At 35.9% G+C, this 19,449-nt stretch overlaps 1 protein-coding gene across 1 annotated transcript in view; it reads right to left on the reverse strand.

Moving 5' to 3' along the window:
* Positions 1-19,449, reverse strand: part of CPD (carboxypeptidase D) — a 71,993-nt gene that overhangs the window by 5,759 nt on the left and 46,785 nt on the right. Inside the window, exons 9-20 of the mRNA XM_061176801.1 lie at positions 16,356-16,458; positions 15,724-15,866; positions 14,434-14,603; positions 12,750-13,073; positions 10,589-10,784; positions 8,160-8,295; positions 6,763-6,894; positions 5,867-5,962; positions 5,698-5,762; positions 1,861-1,992; positions 1,133-1,318; positions 735-834 (exon numbers count right to left, since the gene is read on the reverse strand). Coding sequence (XP_061032784.1) covers positions 735-834; positions 1,133-1,318; positions 1,861-1,992; positions 5,698-5,762; positions 5,867-5,962; positions 6,763-6,894; positions 8,160-8,295; positions 10,589-10,784; positions 12,750-13,073; positions 14,434-14,603; positions 15,724-15,866; positions 16,356-16,458 — 1,783 coding nt within the window. The remainder of the gene's footprint in view (positions 1-734; positions 835-1,132; positions 1,319-1,860; positions 1,993-5,697; positions 5,763-5,866; positions 5,963-6,762; positions 6,895-8,159; positions 8,296-10,588; positions 10,785-12,749; positions 13,074-14,433; positions 14,604-15,723; positions 15,867-16,355; positions 16,459-19,449) is intronic.

The following is a 19,449-nucleotide window of genomic DNA, read 5'->3' on the forward strand; positions in this document are numbered from 1 at the left end:
CCAATATACCACTCTCTCTCAACTAAGGATCTCTCCCCAACACACCCTGTAATAAAACTTGGTTATTTTGCATCAGGTCCAAGTTGTACTTAGAAATGAACCAAGGTTCTCTGCGTCAAAAGATACAGTACAGCAGAGTATTTATTATTTTACGACATTTTTTCTTTCTAAACTTCCAGTGATTCAAGCAATGGCACACATTAAGCCGGGAGAAAACAAATATTCCCTCCTTCCAGGATCATGGAAAAAATAGAACTAATATAAGTCAAAGTCCAAGGGACTTATGATCTTAGTATAAAGCAAATCATTCATTCAATCAACAACTCTTCATTAAGACCCACTGCAGATGAAATCCCTGCCCTCTCAGAGTTTATGTTTTAGTGGGAGAGATCGAATACAGACAAATAGATGACTAATACAAAATGTAACGGCAGGTAGTGATAAGTGCTTTAACAGAAACAAGTGGCGGTGAGATAGTGACAGGGGTACTATTTTAGCTAGGGTGATCAGGGAAGGCCTCTCTGTGGAGGTGACATTTGAGTACAGACCTGAAAATGTGATGGGGCAAGCCATGAGAACATATGAGAAAATAGCGTTCCAGGAAAATCATGTTTAGATAGGAGACGTTAGAAGAAAAGTGATTAGTTTCAGGTGATTATGGAGGTGATCCACTCTCAAATTGAAATGTCAGGATTGGTTTTAACTTCAACTACTGAAAATTTAAATTTTTTTACCTGATACAGTTACCACAAGCTCCCTTGGCAAACCAAATATCCGGTTATCTGTGTCAAAGACTATTACCACAGAACTGGCTGCATCATGATGCACAAAGACCTAGGAAGATAAAGTGCAAGAATTAGGAAAAAGTTTACCTAAGGTATATTGTATCCCTGCTATATTCCTAGGGCCTTTATAGCAAACCAAGGAGATGGTTCATTGTCATCTAAAGTATACAAAATGCTACAAAAATTTCCCTTTTGTTGCTAAAGGATAGAAAGACAACAAGATATAATCAAGAGGTGGTCACATTTTTCTTTATTCCCCACAAGCTTTCTAACAAGAGTTTCAAATTAAATATAAGTATTATTAATAATAAAAATTTACATGAGACCACTCAAGTTGAGTTTCTTACCTGGGAATGTTGTTGCTGATACCCATCGGCAATGGCATTGATGTTATGGACACCTGGGGCTAACAGTACATGGAAATAACCTCCCTCTTTTGTGTGTACCTTTATTCCTTCATTGAGCACAATGACTGCTTTAGAGATTGGTTTTCCAGTCTTATCTTTAACAAATCCATGAACTCCCTTGTGAACCTTAAAAAAATAAATGTTTAAGATATAAATTTATGTTTTCATAATGCCAGATATTCTAGAGGCCATAACTTGAGGCCTGACAAAAACAAACAAAACAACAAAACCCTCCATAAGTCTAGCTTATTCGTCCCTCCCCACTGACTCTGACCTTGTTTGCTACTCATTCACTGCTTCAGAGGCACAGAGATGGAAATAAGGGGAGAGAGGCCTCTGATAGAGTCAAAGCCTAAAATGTTCGAACCCAAATCTTCCGACGTCTCGAATGCTTTACTTCCCACCACAGGACACTGTCTCGAGTAACTCCGTGTGATATTCAAATGGAAGAGCCTGCAGCATCTCACAGGGTTAAATTACCTCAATATACATCAGAGATGTGAACTCATGGCACCTATTTAGGCAATAAAAAACGAACAAAACTCTCCTTTCTACATACATTTAAAATAATACAAAATTTTGGTAAAAGATTAAGAAAATATTTTGATAAAGGTTTTCATTGACCATATTCTTGGGAGTTCGCTTCTAGTTAAAAGGGAAAGACTCACCTCCACCAACATGCTAAGAAGAGATTTTTTATTTTCTGCCCACAACGAAGGGAGTTGTGCTGCACTAGGAAAGTAGCAGCAGCTTGTGTATACTGTGATTTCCGGACAGTGGCCATAGGTAACACTATAATCCTGGAATATAAGATTCAAAAACAAATGTAGGAAAATTAATAAGTAAAAGTAAGAATGAGGCTGTGTAATCAATGACAAATGGAATGAATGGAATAAAAAGAAAAGCTGGGTGATGTAAACAAAGAATCTGTAAAGCATTTTACAGCAAATATAAATAAACCACTTGGTATTATAACCAGTCACAAACATGGCCACTCCTAAGAGAGTTCTTAAGACCCGGGACTATGTCTAATTCATTTTTATATCTCCAGTGCTTCCTACAGTGACTGGCAGTAGAGGGGTTCTTATTACGGTTTGTTGAATAAATGAATAAGTACATGCAGAGGGCCAGCATCCCTCTAAACCCTGGAACTTCACTGCTGTTACTGCTGTTTTGGAGTTCTTAGAGGTAAAAGCACAAGTATTTGCTCTCTGATACCCTCAATCTGCAGGCTCGAGCCTACCATACAGCAATATAGCAATTATTTAGGTAGGAACTACTTGCGTGGACAGGTTCCAAAATCTAACTTACTACTTTTTCCCCACAAACCCGTTCTTCTTCCTAATTCAGTTAATGACAGTAACTCATTTTCTCACACAGGTATGAAATATTTTGTCTTTGACTTCAATTTCTTGCTATCATCCAGAATTTGCCAAATCCTGTGAATTCCACTTCTACAATATCTCTGGAACTTCATCCCTTGATTCCATTCCCATTGCCGCTACTCTAATCTAGGCCCTCAGTAGTTCTCGTCTAGGCTATTCTAAACCAGTCTCCCTGTGCCACAGTCTCTCCTTCCTCCAAACCATCTTAACCCACTGTTAAAAGATTTCCATAGAATAGCTCAGATCATGTCACCATATCCCTGCTCAAAACCTTTCATGGCTTCCCATTCCTTACTAAAACAAAGCATTCAAAGCCTCAAACTCTCTTTCCATTCTTGTCTTCTGCTGCTCTCCATTACACCCCATATTCTAACTAATGTAGACTGATTCTTTAAAAAAAACACATTTATTTTATATTGGAGTATAGTCGATTAACAACATTGTGTTAGTTTCAGGTATACAGCAGAGTGATTCAGTTATATGTAGACGTATCTATTCTTTTTCAAATTCTTTTCCCACTTAGGTTATTACGGAGTATTGAGCAGAGTTCCCTATGCTATACAGTAGGTCCTTGTTGGTATAGCAGTGTGTACATATTAGACTGCTTCTTGACCTCTTCTCATACTGCTTCCTCTTTATGGATGTCTTGGTTCACCATCTCTGCATCCCTAATGCCATCTCATCTATGAAAAGAAGGTTACATCTCTGACTAGGTGTAACCTTTTCTGTCTTTAATTTCTCATGGCACATTGAGATCTCTTCTAGATCACAGTGATTAATTCTGTAACATAGTTATTTGTATAATGGGTCACAGAATATTCTCTATCTTTCATATAGAAAAGTGCCTCACGCATAGCAAGTTCTTAATAAATAAAGGAGGGAAGGCAGGCAGAGAAGGGAATGAAGTCAATTTTCTGGTTGCACATGTGAACGGAATGATGAGCTAATCACCCATCTGCTAAAAACTCCTGACTAATTTGAAATGGATGGACAACAAATGAAAATGCTCTCAGAAAGAAATTAAAGAAGACATTAAATGGAAAGACGTGCTGTATTCTTGGATAGTAAGACAATATTGTTGAGATGTCAAAACAACCCAAAGTGATTTATAGATTCAACACAACCCCTAACAAAATTCCAACAGCCTTTTTGCAGAAAAAGAGAAGCCAATCCCAAAATTCAAGTGAGACTGGAAGGACCCTTGAATAGCCAAAACAATCTTGGAAAATAACAAAGTTGGAGAACTCACAGTTCCCAATTCAAAACTTAGTACAAAGCTACAATGTTCAAAAGAGTGGTCCTAGAATAAGAATAGACATATAGGGGCTTCCCTGGTGGCACAGTGGTTGAGCATCTGCCTGCCAACGCAGGGGACACGGGTTCGAGCCCTGGTCCGGGAGGATCCCACATGCTGCGGAGCAACTAAGCCCGTGCGTCACAACTACTGAAGCCCGCGTGCCTAGAGCCCCTGCTCTGCAACAAGAGAAGCCACCACAATGAGAAGCCTATCCGCTTATGAGAAAGCCCGCGGGCAGCAAGGAAGACCCAACGAAGCCAAAAAGAAAAGAAAAAAAAAAAAAAAGAATAGACATACAGACCAATAGTATAGAATTGAGAATCCAGAAATAAATCCATACATCTATGGTCAATTGACTTTTGACAAGGATGGAGGAAAGAATAGTCTTTTCAACAAATGGTGCCGGGACAACTGGACTTCCATATGCAAACAAATGAAGTTGAACTCCTACTTCATATCATATACAAAAATCAACTCTGAATATATCAATGACCTAAATATGAGAGCTAAGTCCATAAAATTCTTAGAAGAAAACATAGGGGTAAATCTTTATGACCTAGCATTTTGCAATGAATTCTTAGATATGACAATAAAGCATGAGCAACAAAAGAAGAAAACAAATTTGGCTTCATCTAAATTAAAACTTTTGTGCATCAGAAGTTTTCTTGACATTATCAAGAGAGTGAAAAGACAACTTACAGAATAGGAGAAACTACTGACAACAGAATAGGAGAAACTATTGACAAGTCAAATATCTGGTAAGGGTTTAGTATCCAAAATATATAAAGAATTCTTATAACTCAACAACAAAAAGACAAAAACCCCAACTTTAAAATTGGCAATGGATTTGAATAGACATTTTTCCAAAGAAAACATACAAATGGCCAATGGGCAAATGAAAAGATGCTCAACATCATTAGTCATCAGGGAAATGTAAATCAAAACTAAAGTGAGATTCCACTTCACACCTACTATGATGGCTATAATTTAAAAAATGGAAAATAAATGTTGGTGAGGATGTGGAGAAACTGGAACCTTTATACATTGCTGATAAGAATGTAAAATGGTTCAGCTGCTGTGGAAGTTTGGTGGTTCCTCAAAAGTTAAACAGAGAATTACAATATGACAAGCAAATCCACTTCTAGGTATATACTCAAAAGAATTGAAAACAGGGGCTTAAACCGATACTTGTACACGAATGTTCACTGCAGCATTATTTTCAAGAGCCAAAAGGTGGAAACATCTGTCCATCAAAAGATGAACTGATAAACAAAATGTGATCTACACATACAATAGAATATTATTTAGCCATAAAAAGGAATGAAGTAGGTGATGTATGCTTCAGAATGGATGAACCCAGAAGGCATTATGCTAAGTGAAAAAAGCTGGACACAAAAGACAAAATATTGTACAATTCCACTTATATGAAATATCCAGAATAGGCAAATACATAGAGACAGAGAGTAGATTAGAAGTTACCAGGGGCTGGGAGAAGAGAAGGGGAGTTATTGCTTTGGGGCACAGAGTTTCTGTTTGGGGTACAGAGTTTCTGTTTGGGGTAATGAAAGTTTTGAAAATAGATATGGTGATAGTTGCATGACACTGTTAATGTAATTAAAATATCACTGAAATTATAATTTAAAATGGTTAAAATGGCAAAAAAAAATTGCTGTCAGAGGTTAGTTAATTTAAGGGCTATCATGTCAAGGAAGCCACAAAGCAGATGCCATTCACTTTACTATATCAGAAAAGTTACCTATTCTTTCACTCAATGTCCAATACGTATTTATAATTCCATTCTCACCGTATTCTATAAAGCATACCTTCATGCTGCCCAGGTGACTGTGCCATTCTGCTCCACGCATTACTCCTCCTGGAATATTCTCATCTATAAAAGCATTGAGAGATGTAGGATCAACAAGATCATAAGGCAAGTCCTCATCCTCTCCCAAAACAGCAACAACAATAACAAAGGGTAGGGAAAATACCTACCTGATTTATTTGGGCAACTGGGCTGACCCATATGCATCGATGGATGATTATTTGCATAAAGAGATGCCAAATGCTTTAGAGTCTCTTTGTTTTCCACTACAAAAAGAAAAATACAGAAGTTAGCGGAGAAATTGAAAAGATTTTTCTCCAAGTTCAACTTCTTGGACACAAAAGTCATATTCCTTTCCTTCTAGTAAATCTTGTACCTCACTGAAGTTTATTGAGGAGTTATTATAATTAAGCACATGGTTCTTTTCATCCCAAGATAATCTGACCAAGAAGATAAGCATCTTCCTTATATTAAAAGGCACTAACGGCGAGTTTAACAAGTTATCACACTAAAATACAAACCTATTTTGGTATGTTTTACTACATTTGGGGGTGACTGTGGCCTAATTACAATATTCCTTGTAAGCTGCATTGAAAGCAACACAAATTATCTCCATATACAGTGGCCTCAGAGAGATTCAACAGGCAACTGTTTATCTCACCACAAGGTGCAACCAGTCAGTCAAGGTTTAAAGCAGGAGAGGGCAATTCCGTACTGTTAATGTTTGGTTACATAATATGGATTTCTTGGGGTGGGCATTGTGTCTTATTCACTTTTGTATTTCCAATATCTAGAGACATAATAATTGTTCCATAAATGTTTATGGAGTAAAAATTGAGCAGATGTGACAAGATGGCTACACTGAATAAAGCTAGGCCATCATTAGATCTGACCTCCCTCCTCCAAGTAACTGAACTGTTGATGTATGTACAGTCTTCTTAGGTTGTTTATTCATGCAGTGTGCTCAAATGCTCACCATTTAAAAAATTTTTAGAAGGGATATTACCTAATTGAAATTTCCTATTTAAGCTTAAATAGTATATATGTAAAGTGACATTCTACATACCTGTTTGTACTGGCTTGTCATATGGGTATGTGACCAGCACTGAACCACCATCTAAAGCAACAGAAAGACTGAAGTCCTGTTTCTGAATCAAATTTTCAATGATGGCTTTAGTTTCAGGTTGGGAGGCATTATCTAAAAAATAGAAATGTCAAACATAAAATATCAAGTTTTAAAATTTTAGTATGAGCAGCTAAGAAAATATTCCCTACTTGAGCACAGTCAAAAGGCTAACTTACAAAATCTGTAGATAAATACTTTATTACTCCATAAGCCACTACCTCAAGCAAGAAAGATACATCCTAGGAGGTAGGTTATTTTGAGTTTTACACACTTTAGGATAATGTTGAAAGGTTAATGACTCTAACCAAGTTTAAGAAAATTCTTACTGGAAACAAAAAGGGATGGACATATCCTCTTTTAAAAAATAATAACCCGTCCTTGAAAGAAAATAAGATTTTCAGAAATCAGGGTATTTTCTGAAGCATTGTTTGTAAGAGCAAAAAATTAAAAAGAAACTAAATGTCCATCAGTAGGGAAATTGTTGAATAAACTAGAGTACTACCATATATTAATAGCATAATAAGATGCCATTAATAAGAATGTTAGAGGGACTTCCCTGGTGGCGCAGTGGTTAAGAATCCGCCTGACAATGCAGGGGACATGGGTTCGATCCCTGGTCCGGGAAGATCCCACATGCCGCGGAGCAACTAAGCCCGTGCACCACAACTACTGAGCCTGCGCTCTAGAGCCCACGAGCCACAGCTACTGAAGCCCGTGCTCCTAGACCCCGTGCTCCGCTACAACAGAAGCCACCGCAATGAGAAGCCCCCGCACGGCAACGAAGAGTAGCCCCCGCTCGCCACAACTAGAGAAAGCCCGCGCGCAGCAACGAAGACCCAACACAGCCAAAAATAATTAAAAAAAAAAAAAAAAGAAAAGAATGTTAGCGATCTATGAGTATTGAAATAGATAGATGTCAATGATATATCCAATAAAAAAGTTGCAGAACAATATGTATAGCTGATGATCCTATTTAAGTAAATAAGAAACAGGCCCCTTCAAATCAATACACACATATATCGTGTGTGTGTGTACGTGTGTGTACACTCATATATAAGAGAGTAGAGAGAAAGAATATACATCTCTGTATGACTATGATGAAAACCTCCCCCTCAATATTATTTATTGAATTTCTAAGAAAAATACTTGAATTACTTTCACAAATGAAAAACAAGAAAAATTTGAAAAGTTTTCTAGATGTCTCTATTCATTTATATTGTACATCCTAGACAAGAAAGCACCCCTTACTCATCTATAAAATAGGATCAACCAATCTCCTAGCAAAGAGAAATAAAATTATCTACAAAGTACTTTAATGACCTAAATATTGGTCTTACTTGTGAAGTCTGTATCTAGGTCTTTGCCACGAGCATTTGTCTGTCCTATCTTTGAAGTACAGTCTTTCTCTTGTGCTCTCTCTCGCCCATCTGGATTTAGAGAAGGGACAATCACAATTCTAGTCCTGTCGACCAACTAAAACAGAAACAGAAATCAATGAGTTTATTAGCTCTATGTGGAATCAAAAGGTACCCTCCCATGCTTCAAACAGAAAGTCTTTATTGTTTGTTTTAAACACAGATTTAAAAGGCAGAACTGAAAAATAAATAAAATTCTCTCTTGCTCCAAAAATATTAAAAAAGAAATAAAAAACTGCACAACTACTGTTCCCAGAGACCTCCCAATAACTTACAACAGGGTCAGAAACCACTGTCTGTAGGCTAAACCCAGCCTGCTGCTTGCTATTGTAAAGAAAGTTTTATTGGCACAGCCTTGCCCATTCATATGACTGTTTTTGTTCTGCAATGGCAGAGTTGAGTAGTTGCAACACACAACATCTGACCCACAAAGTCCAAAATATATACTATATGGCCCTTTATAGAAAAAGTTTGCTGACCACTGGCTTAGGTCAATAATAACTGACCAATAAATAAAAATAATACAAATACAATAAACACAATAATATTGTATTTATAATAATATTGTACTTCCAGATTAAAAACTGGAACATATAATGTGATAAATATCAATGTATGTCTGGAAACAATGAGACAGAAGAGTTGAAATCAGCATATCAAAAAAAAAACGAGGTAGGATATTTGTCTTACCCATAATTTCTCCCTCAGATGAGCCATATCCAGAGGTGTTAATACCTACATTTATGGCATGAATTTCTGATATAATTCATCCTACATATTTCTAATAGTAAATCAGAATAAGTGATCCCTGGTTTATTTATTCTAGTAAAATTGTCAATAGCTTGAAAATATAGTTGCAATCCTTTAATTCATTTATTCTGGAATCTCTGAGGGAGATTTTTTTCCTATATGCTTGGGCTTAACCATATGTCTCTGGGTATATGTATATTTTCTTGAACTCTCCAGACAATTCTGGCACTTAGCTCAAAACAAATGGCAATCTAAAGTGATCTAAGCCTAATTAGACCAGTGAGGCAAATTCTCATAAACTAGGAGCTTTGAAATTCCTGGTAGATGTTTTACCTGGGATATATAGTCTCTTATAACCTTAAGATCAGTAGGTAGTAACTCTGGCCAAATGTTAGAATAACCTAAGGAGCTTTTAAAGAAATATTGATGCTTCTGGGGATGGAGCCCAGGCATTGGTATTTGTAAAAGCTTCCCAGATGTTTTCAATGTATAGCCAGGTTAGAGAACCACTGTCCTAGGTAATCTCCCTTTTAAAAAAGAACAACAACAAAAATCTTTGAAATACTCCTGCAACTCACATGAAGAAGTCAATGGGATCTGCTTTGCTGAAAATGGTAAAATAATTTTTGATCAAGTCTGATTTAAGTTTATCTCACCTAATCCCACATCATGGGATCCTAATCATGACATCAATTCTTTCCAAATTTCCTTCAGGGGAGGCAGTAGGGTAAAACAGAACAGCACAGGCTTTAGAGTGAGACGTGCTTGGGTTTAAATCCCTGCTTTACCACTTAGTAGCTGTGTGACCTCCTGTAAGTTATCAAATATCTCTGCCTCAGTTTTCACATCTATAAAATGAAGCTAACATAATTGCAGGGTTGAGGATTAAATTATGATGTATGTAAAGTACCTAGCACATAGTAGGTATTAAACAAATACTAGTTCCTTTCCCCTTTCCTAAGTTCTATATAGACAGTGCCAATTAGTGGGTGTTCTAGACAGATGCACACTCTTTCCTTCCTTTCCCTAAGACAACACAGAAACTAGGTTGCTTAATCATACATAACCAGCTTCTGGATGAACGTTCTATTCTATAGTCACGGGCGACTAAAGTAGGCACTGCCATATCACTTTTTCTAAAATCTCTTAGCATCCAAGGTGTCCAATAATTTCATCTTTATTACATGAAAAAAAACCCGATTTCTCTTCTACCTCATTTTTCAATATGAGGATTTTTCAACTAGGATTTTTCAATCCTAGTTATAAATAACTGGCAATGGAAGTCCCTCTAATTAGAATATACATCACTGTGAGTAAAGATTGGAAGGGTAACATAAAGGAATAGAGGACTGAATGCAAATCTTTATTATTTTTTTCCTCTATGGCTCTTAATATATACAAAGAAATATAATAGAAAGACACTATTAACAATGACTATATACCAAGGTCCATTTTTAAAGAGTAAAGTTTATAATGACCTTAAAAGTACCTTTGTATAAAATCTAACAGGAAATTAAATTAAAAAAAAAAAGGTGCCTTGATATCAGTGTATCACTGAGCTTTTTCCTTTTAAAGCATGTCAAAACAGGCTATTTTCTTACTTGGGTAACAGCTGGGTTCTTTTTGTAGTTTAGGCAGAGAAATTCTGCCAGAGCCAAAAGAAGTTCAGTTCCAACTGGAGCATTTCCATGGATACCAGCAACAAAACGAATCTTTGGTTCTTCAGGCTCAGATACATTGGGCTTATTGGAGATTTCAAGGGACCAAATGTGACGATATTCAGCACTCTGTCCCAAACTTTCAAAAACCAGAAACAAAAAGTCAGCAAGTAATCAAGTATTATGTTAATGCTGCCTTACAGATTTTAAAAAAACAAATGAGAACAAAATTTGAAAAGTCTTAAAAAGTCTTTAAAGAGTAAATCTTTATGTCAGAATACTTTAAGAAAATTAGGTTCCCTTAATCAAAGAAAGTCAAATAGATGTGAGATACTATCAGATTTAGGAAAGATTATGATTTAGTTCAACATTCCTCCAAATTGTCATTCTCCTATCATCTTCATAATATTTACCCAATCTTCTATAATCTATACTACTCTTTAGTTAATATATGTCTTTTTTTTTTTTTTGGCTGTGCAGCCTAGCATGTGGGATCCTAGTTCCCCGACCAGGGATCGAACCCACGGCCCCTGCACTGGAAGCATGGAGTCTTAACCACTGGACCTCCAGGGAAGTCCCTAGTTAACACATGTCTTTTAAGTTAACTCACTTCAATTTTTATTATGGAAATTTAAATATACACAAATGCAGAGCACCTTACTTTTAAAATCTAAATTAATTTACACAAATAAGACATTTTATACTTTAAATGAAGTACCAAGATTACAGCAAAACTAATTTAAAAGGCCTGCTTTCTTTGTTATAAAGGGAGATTTACAAGAGTTAGATAGAAAAAAAAATTGCCATTAAATTGAGGATTAATAGAATAGACAAAGTACCGCTTTCTCACAATGGTATTTAATGATACTTAGCAACCGTTGGAGGACCACCTAAAACTGCCTTGTGTCCCACCACTGGCAGGTGTTGCATATTTGCTGGGGAAATATTTAACTAAGAAGTGCATGTTTAATTGAAAGGTTAAAAAAAAAAAACCTTATATGAACTAAGTAAATGGATAGCAAAATAATGTCCAATTTTTTGTTTTAAAATAAGAAAGTCTGTAATGTCTATATGGCACTAACATGGACAGTATTAAAACCTGACCTGGGCAGAAATGTTCAAGAGTCAGTTGCGGAAGAGAGGTAATTGGTATTGCCAAAGTAAATATCAGTCTTTGCAATTACAGACATTATAAACCAGTATTTGAGAAAGTAAATTTACTGGTAAAATTAAAAGAACCAATGAAGGAAAAAAAGTGAAAGGCTAGTTAATGTTCATTAGGTTTGTAGTAGAGAACTGTAAGTTCAGGGCAAAATGTAAAGTAAAGGCCCTAAAATAGGCAAATAATAGGAATCAACAAATCAAGGAAATAGTTTTGAGACAGTGAAAGTGAAGCAGAGAAGCCTAAGAAGTGAAGGTAAAAGTTGTCTCAGCCATCACATAAGCCAGTACTGCATGTTTTCCCAGAACCCTCAATCACATATGTCCCTAAGGCTTCAGGGAACCATGACTCTGAGTAGAGACTAAAGCACAGAAAATGACAGCCAACCAGGCTTCATTTTCTAATTTGAAGAAAAGGTTAAACATGATCCCTGACAAGAGAGCTCATAGTTCCAAATTTGTCCCTGCCCCCAGCAAAATGAAACAAACTAAATAATATTTAGTCAGAACATGAATCTGCAGCTGAGAAGTAGAAAGGGTTTTGAAATCAAAGTAATCATTAGAAAGAATGATTTTACATTTTCTGGAGGCACAGGCCACACATTGCTAAACTAACAAGTAATTCTGCTCCAATGTTTCTCATAAAAGTTTCCAAGATTCATTGTTAGAAAGATCTCCAAGCAAACATCTGTTTCAAAATAAGTGAAATCCAACTCTCTATACATTCAGCTCCCAAATATCTCTAAATAAATTACAAGAACCATTTAATGTGGCTTATGCTAAATGTAACCTCTTTAAAATGAAGAAAGAAGGAAGGAAGGAAGGAAGGGAGGGAGGGAGGGAGGGAGGGAGGGAGAGAGGAAGGAAGGAAAGAAGAAAGAGGGAGGGAAGGAGAAAGGGAGAAAGAAAGAGGAAAAAAAGGCAGCAAGAAGGTGACACTTACTTGGTAAGATTTGTAATATGTGGATAGTTCATCACAAGTCCTCTCAGAAACTCTGATAAGTCCTTGTATGAATGGTATCGATAAAGAGCCAGATTTGAGGAGGAGCGTAACATGAAGCCTTCCAAACCATTCTCAGCTGAAAGGTCTTTAATTAAAGTTTCAAACTCTTTAGTAGTCGGATCGCTGGCACCCTCATTGTTGGTGCTGTCCCCCTTGCCTTTCTTTGATTCATTGTTTGAATCTGTTGAAGATCGAACAAGTGTGAAGTTGACCTGAACAGCGCCTTCACTGTTTACGGTCACATTCTTGGTAACTGGATTATACCTGTAATAAAGGAGACAGATCAGAGCCAGGCTTCTGCAGCTGGAGTACCCAAACCCTGAGGAAACAGAGGTGTGCAGAGGATATGTGAATCCTTGAGATAAATGTGGTGCATCTCCCTAAAGGGTCAAATTGTTAACTTTGTGAGAATTTAAGATTTGTTTTAAACATTAACGAAGACCATACAAGGGTAGACTATAAAACATAAATGAGTTTTTAAGATTAAATATATGACTTCAAAAGAAAGCTCATGCTTGCAGCGTATACTCCCATATTTCCTGGAATCTGAGTTCACTTGTCTGTCATCAGGGAATATGGTGGAAAAAGTTTGAGAAGTACTAACTTAGGACATTCTCTGCCAAATGCAACATTCTTGCCCCATTTTTCAGATACCTTGTTTTTTCCAATACTTTGTTTTTTCCAATACTATGCCTAAACTGAAAAAAACCAGAATAGACTTCTTTACTCCTTAAAGCTCTAATCCATTCATTTACAGACCACTTGATATTTGAAAACCATTTTTTAAAAAAAGGTAACAATAACTTTAAATGTTTCCATGTATTTACCCTTACTTCAATGAGTGTTCAAACTAACTCTTCAGAAATAAGAGCGCTAGTAGGGGGAGGGGAAAATATTCTGTGGGAACACCTACATGTACCAAATACAAAAAAGAAAACTACAAGAGGATAAAAATGGTAAGTTTCGACTAAAAAGTAAGGTGGCTCCAGTTCTAAGGTATTTGTAAAGGAGGAGGAACATAAGGAATATTAAGTTTTTTCCAAGGGAAAAGGTCATAAGTTAATTTTTTCTTTTCAAGTAAATATATCCTTGTGGTGAGAAAAACTGTAAAAAATATGAAAATGGCTTTTCTCAGAGAATTAGCAGTAAGTAAGAAAATCTCACTGATGCGAGAAGGCAAAGGTACAATAATAAAAAATAAGTGTCTGTGAAAGAGTTTTAAAAGGGTACAAATGTAAAGTGGTGGTATTTTGGGGACAACATGACTAGAAGTATGCAGAAATCTTTTTTTCCCTACTAACAAGTACTTCCCAGAACTGTTACCCATAGTGAAGGACATCAGTCACTATGGCTTTACATCTGGACAGGGGAAGGTGACCTGAGAGGATGAAGGTAAAAGAGGCTACTGTTCAAAGTGAATAATTTCACAGATTTCTTACATCTGATGGTTCATGTACTCACTGTGCCACCAGAGAAGAGTCAAATGTGTAACCAGCTCTAAACTTCTCAGCGTTAAACTCAAGGTTGCTTAGCCTCTACAGGGCTTTCTGGCAATAATCTTTTAGAATGGAACTATGCTTGTTTCATCTCCAAGCACTCAATTACAAAGCATTCAGTAACTCACCCTCGAGCAGATGCTGTGATTTTATAAGTTCCTGGAACCAACAGACGCCAGTAATCTCCAGTTTTGTAAGTAGTTACTGGGTGATTAATTTCAGCAACACTAATGGTGGCATTTAATATACCTCTGCCATCTGTGGCGTCTAGGACGAATCCTTTGACACCCTGATGAACCTGGATAAAGCACAAGGACACCCAGATTTTACTGATAAAGATCATCATCTAATTATTTTGGGAGTTCACATCCAAAATAACAGATTGTTAAATAATGTAAACATGTAGAACAAATAGGAATTCAGGAGCTCAGAGTAAAGCTAAATGTAACCGCCCATTAAACAAAATATTTCAGTTTCTGAAAGGCTAGTTTTTCATAAGTTAGATTTGTCTTTATCTTCCTATCAGCTACAGAAAGACATTTTGAGGACAAGTGGAGGAAATCTGAACATGGATTAGGTATTAGGTAGTATAGGGAGTTACTGTTAATTTTCTTAGGTGAGATAATAGCAATTGGAGAAGTCAGGTAGGAGAATTAACCTTATTTTTAGAAGATGTATTCCGAAATACTTTGGGATAAATATCATAACACCTGCAATTTATACTGAAATAGTTCAACAAAAGTGTGTGTGTGTTTATATATATATAAAATACAAATGCAGCAAAGTATAAAAATTGTTAAACCTAGGTAAAGGAATAGTAGTATTTATTGTTAGTCTTATAATTTTTCCTGATGTTTACAAATTTTCAGAATAAAATGTTCTAAAAAATTAGTATGCAAACTCACAGCCATTATGCCACTCTACTCAGCAAAGTACTGGCACAAAGTATTAGTCAGATTATCCTAATAATTTTAACCACTATTAGCATATTTCTTATAGTCTTTACCTATCGGCCACGATGCACATCCAAACAAAAGGAAATTAATCGTTTCACAGTAAACCAATAGGGAAAAAAAAAAAAAAATTTACCCCATAGCCCATCTTTATCACTTGACAAATTCTTAGGCATGTACCCAATCTATAGTAGCCTTTTATAAAGGCAAGGGTAAAAAGTGACCACTAACCATTAAGTGCAAAACATCATCACTATATTGTTTAATCATTTTTAACTCTTCTCCACGCATATAAATAAACTCATTTACATCCATGAATTTTCTAGATAAATAACGAAAACATGAATAGGTCAAACTGGAATTCAAATGAGGTGTATTCTAAAATCAATGCATGAAAACCACATGTACACACAAAAATCTTCTTGCTCTTGGGAGAAATTTCATACGTCACTCCAGAATCGTCACCTGTTTCAGAAACTGGATTAGAGATCTTCGATTCTGTTCCCAAAATTTTGGCAGATCTTTCTCAAATGGGTATTTCACACAACCAAGTTCAATAGTCACTTCAAAGCAGTTTGTTTGTAAATAGTTCCAGTCCTGCATACCACCTGAAGGATAAAAACTTTAAATCAGTTACTCTGAAGAAGTTCTAACTCGCTCAGATCCCGAATTGTAAGCAACATTCCTAGTAAAAAGCCAAATTCATCTTTTATCAGCATGGCTGAAAACCAATAATGCGTTCATTTGAGAGCTCTCTGATGCCTGTGGTACAGGTAAAACATCTGTACTTTCACGTTCAGGAAGAATTCAAGTGTAGCTCGCACTCTTCTTCCTAGCACATCTAAAGTTCTTTGTAATAGCCAGCGGTAAAATATAACACTTTCATGAAGTTTCAGTACATTATTTTACTCAAAAGTCAAAGTGCACCAAATATTAAAAATAGTTGAAATGGTAATTTGAATGTTTTAAACTATTTATACAATATTTTTAAAAGAATGATTCTTTCTCAAAATTAAAAAATCAGTAACAAGCAGTACCATCCAGGGGGACAGAAAATCCATCAAGTTATACGGCCTTAATATAAAAGAATGTTTTACCTGGGACATTGTACCAACTGGCTCCATTTGTTATTCCATGAGGAAAATATTCATTAGGGTACATATTCTTGCAAGGTCTACCTTGAAACATCTGGGAATTTTCCTGGAAAAAAGAAAAAAAAGAATCTTTACTTGTATTTGTTTGTATCTGCATCAAAAAACATGGGAAGGATAAAGAAAGATAGGAAGAGTGGTTACCAATAGGGTATATGTGGGGGTGGATGGAGTCATAGGAAGCAGTGACTTACTACCTACTTTTTAAAATCAAAACTAAACAGTTTATGCTCTGTAAAAAAAAAAAGTGAAGACTTCATTTATTACTTGTAATTACAAGTAATATACAAATCCAACCCAACCCCTCTCAAAAACAAAAACAACACTGTTCATATTCATACTTTCATTTCATGATCTCAAGAAGCTTAAAGTCCAAAAGAGGTAATTCACACACAATGGAAAGTAAGCATCTTTCTCTGACTTCTTGGGGACTAAGGTAGCCCCTCTGTGCTTTGACTGCACTCTGTACGATTATTTTATCCTGTTAAAACTGGTTGCACCTCTTTTCCCCCTAAAGACAATACACTACTCCTTGAAACAGCTTGTGTCTTTGTGTCCTCGGCATCCAGCAGTGTCTACATAGCACGTGTGCAATTGCTTGTTCAATGGAGAGTAAGAAAGACTGCCATAGAGGCACAAATAAACACTATTGGCAGCTAGAGGAGAGAAAGATTATTTCTGACTAGAGTGGCAGGGGAATTTTCCTGAATAAATTAAGCTTTGAAAGATGGTCAAAACTTCATTTCTCTCTTTTGTAAATAGAAAAAGAAAAAAAGTACAGAAAAGTGTAAAGAGAAAAGTAATTTCTCACTTTCCCATCACTGAGAATTAACCATTTAACTTTAAAATATACAAAACAACCCCCTTTCGTAAACTTAACATACCAATTACAGGCTTATGATTCCACCACTCTGTTATCAAATGAAAGCTATTGTTTTAGGTTACTGGAATATTTGTGTACATGCTCTTTTACTCTCTGATTTTTCCACTAAACACTTGCGCACATCTTCTATGTCTCTATATCCCTATCTCCATTTCCATCAATATCTATCCATTTGATTATAAATTAAATAGATGTACTACTGTACTAATTAATATAGTATGTATATTACAAACCTGCATTAAAAAAAATTTTTAAAACAGAACTTCTAATATATTCTTCCTACATCTTAATGGATCATCTAGTATAAATCCCACTCTAGACACCACAGTTCTAGGCAATTGCTGTTAACATTTTGACTTTTTTCTCAGAGCAATAAGGAACTTGTGAAGATTTCTGATGGAAGGGTGATATATGATATATTCATGGCTCTAGGAAGTTTATTCTGATAATAATGTGAAAAAATGGACCAAAGCCAGGGAGACTCATCAGAGTACTACTGAAGTAATCCAACTAAGAGATAATGAGCATCTGAAAGGTTGTGACGGATCGGTTTTACCATGTGTATTTTACCATCTTCTTTAATTCTCACTACTCTACTTTGATAATTTTTTTTAAAAAAACTAATTAAAAATTTTAAAGCAAACAGTTTGACAACTTAAAGAAGACAGGGGGTGAGGATGTAGGTGTCCAGTCTCAGTCCATATATAAAGAGTCCAAAATATATACCAAGATAGTAAATGATTCTCTTCTTTTTGCTTGGCTAGATCTCTAATTTTTTTATAATAACTTTCATTATATGAAACAACTTTTTGAAGAGGCATTTACATAGTGGTGACAGCTAAAGCAACTGGATGCAATTGCCAAGACAGTAAAAATGGCTAAGGACAGAATATGGAGGGAGGAAAAAAAGTAAAAGAGAGAGGTTGAGCCACTGAAAGAGAAAAAAGGAAGCAAAGCTCTCTGCTATATAATGTAACAGAGATCAAGGGGAGAAGACAAGAGCATTAGACTTCAGAGGTCAAGAACATTTAAAAAAAACAGACTTCTGGTAACCTTTGAGGGGGCACTTCTAGGTAAAACAATGTAGGCAGAAGACAAATGGCAAGAAACTGAGGCATGAGAGAACAATAAGGAAGTGGAGATAAGCAGAGACTATTCATTTTTCTTATTCTTTTCTTTTGACTTCTTTTGAACTAATTTTAGAGTTGCAGAAAAGTTGCAAAAATAGTACAGAGAGTTTCATATGCCTTTGATCCAGCTTTCCCTGATGTTAGCATCTTATATAACCATAGCACAATTATCAAAACAAGGAAATTAACACTGGCATGATACTATTAACTAAATAACCTATATTTTATTCAAACATCACCAGTCTTCCACTAGTGCCTCCTTGAAATTTTCTCTCACTTACTATGTCACACTGTATAGCTCCATTTTTTCACTTTCACTTAATTGAATTCATTGAATTTCATTATACTTAAAATATAATAAAAGTTATTGTAGAAAGATTAGAAAATTGAGGCAAGCCAAAAGAAAAAAATATAAACCTAGAGATCACCAATCATTTAATATTTTGGCATATAACTTTTGACGTTTTTTTAGCCTACATATGAACTGAGCATGGATACCCCACCCCTGAGTCTTCTCTAGGTTCTCAAAATCTGCTTTATTGAAATATAATTCACACACCACACAACTCATGCATTTGAAGTATACAACTCAATGGTCTTTGGTATTTCACTCAGTTGTGTGACCATCACCACAGTAAATTTTAGGACATTTTCATGACCCCCAAATAAACCTGTACCCATCAGCACTCCCCATTTCCTCCCAACCTCTTCCCTGCCCCTCCCTACATCCCAAGCCCAAGGCAATTACCAGTCTATTTTCTGTCTCTATGGATTTGCCTATTCTGGACATTTCATATAAATGGAATCACACAATATGTAGTCTCTTGTGACTGGCTGCTTTCACCTAGCATGTTTTCAAGGGTCATTTAAGTTGTAGGTTGTATCAGTACTTTATTTTTTTTTAATGGCTGAATAGTATTCCATTGCATGGATATATCACATTTTGTTTATCCACTTATCACTTGATGGACATGTGGGTTGTGTCCATTTTGGCTATTATGGATAATGCTGCTACGAACATTTGTGT

This window comes from Eubalaena glacialis, chromosome 19 (genome assembly GCF_028564815.1).
Source record: "Eubalaena glacialis isolate mEubGla1 chromosome 19, mEubGla1.1.hap2.+ XY, whole genome shotgun sequence".
NCBI lineage: Eukaryota > Metazoa > Chordata > Mammalia > Artiodactyla > Balaenidae > Eubalaena > Eubalaena glacialis.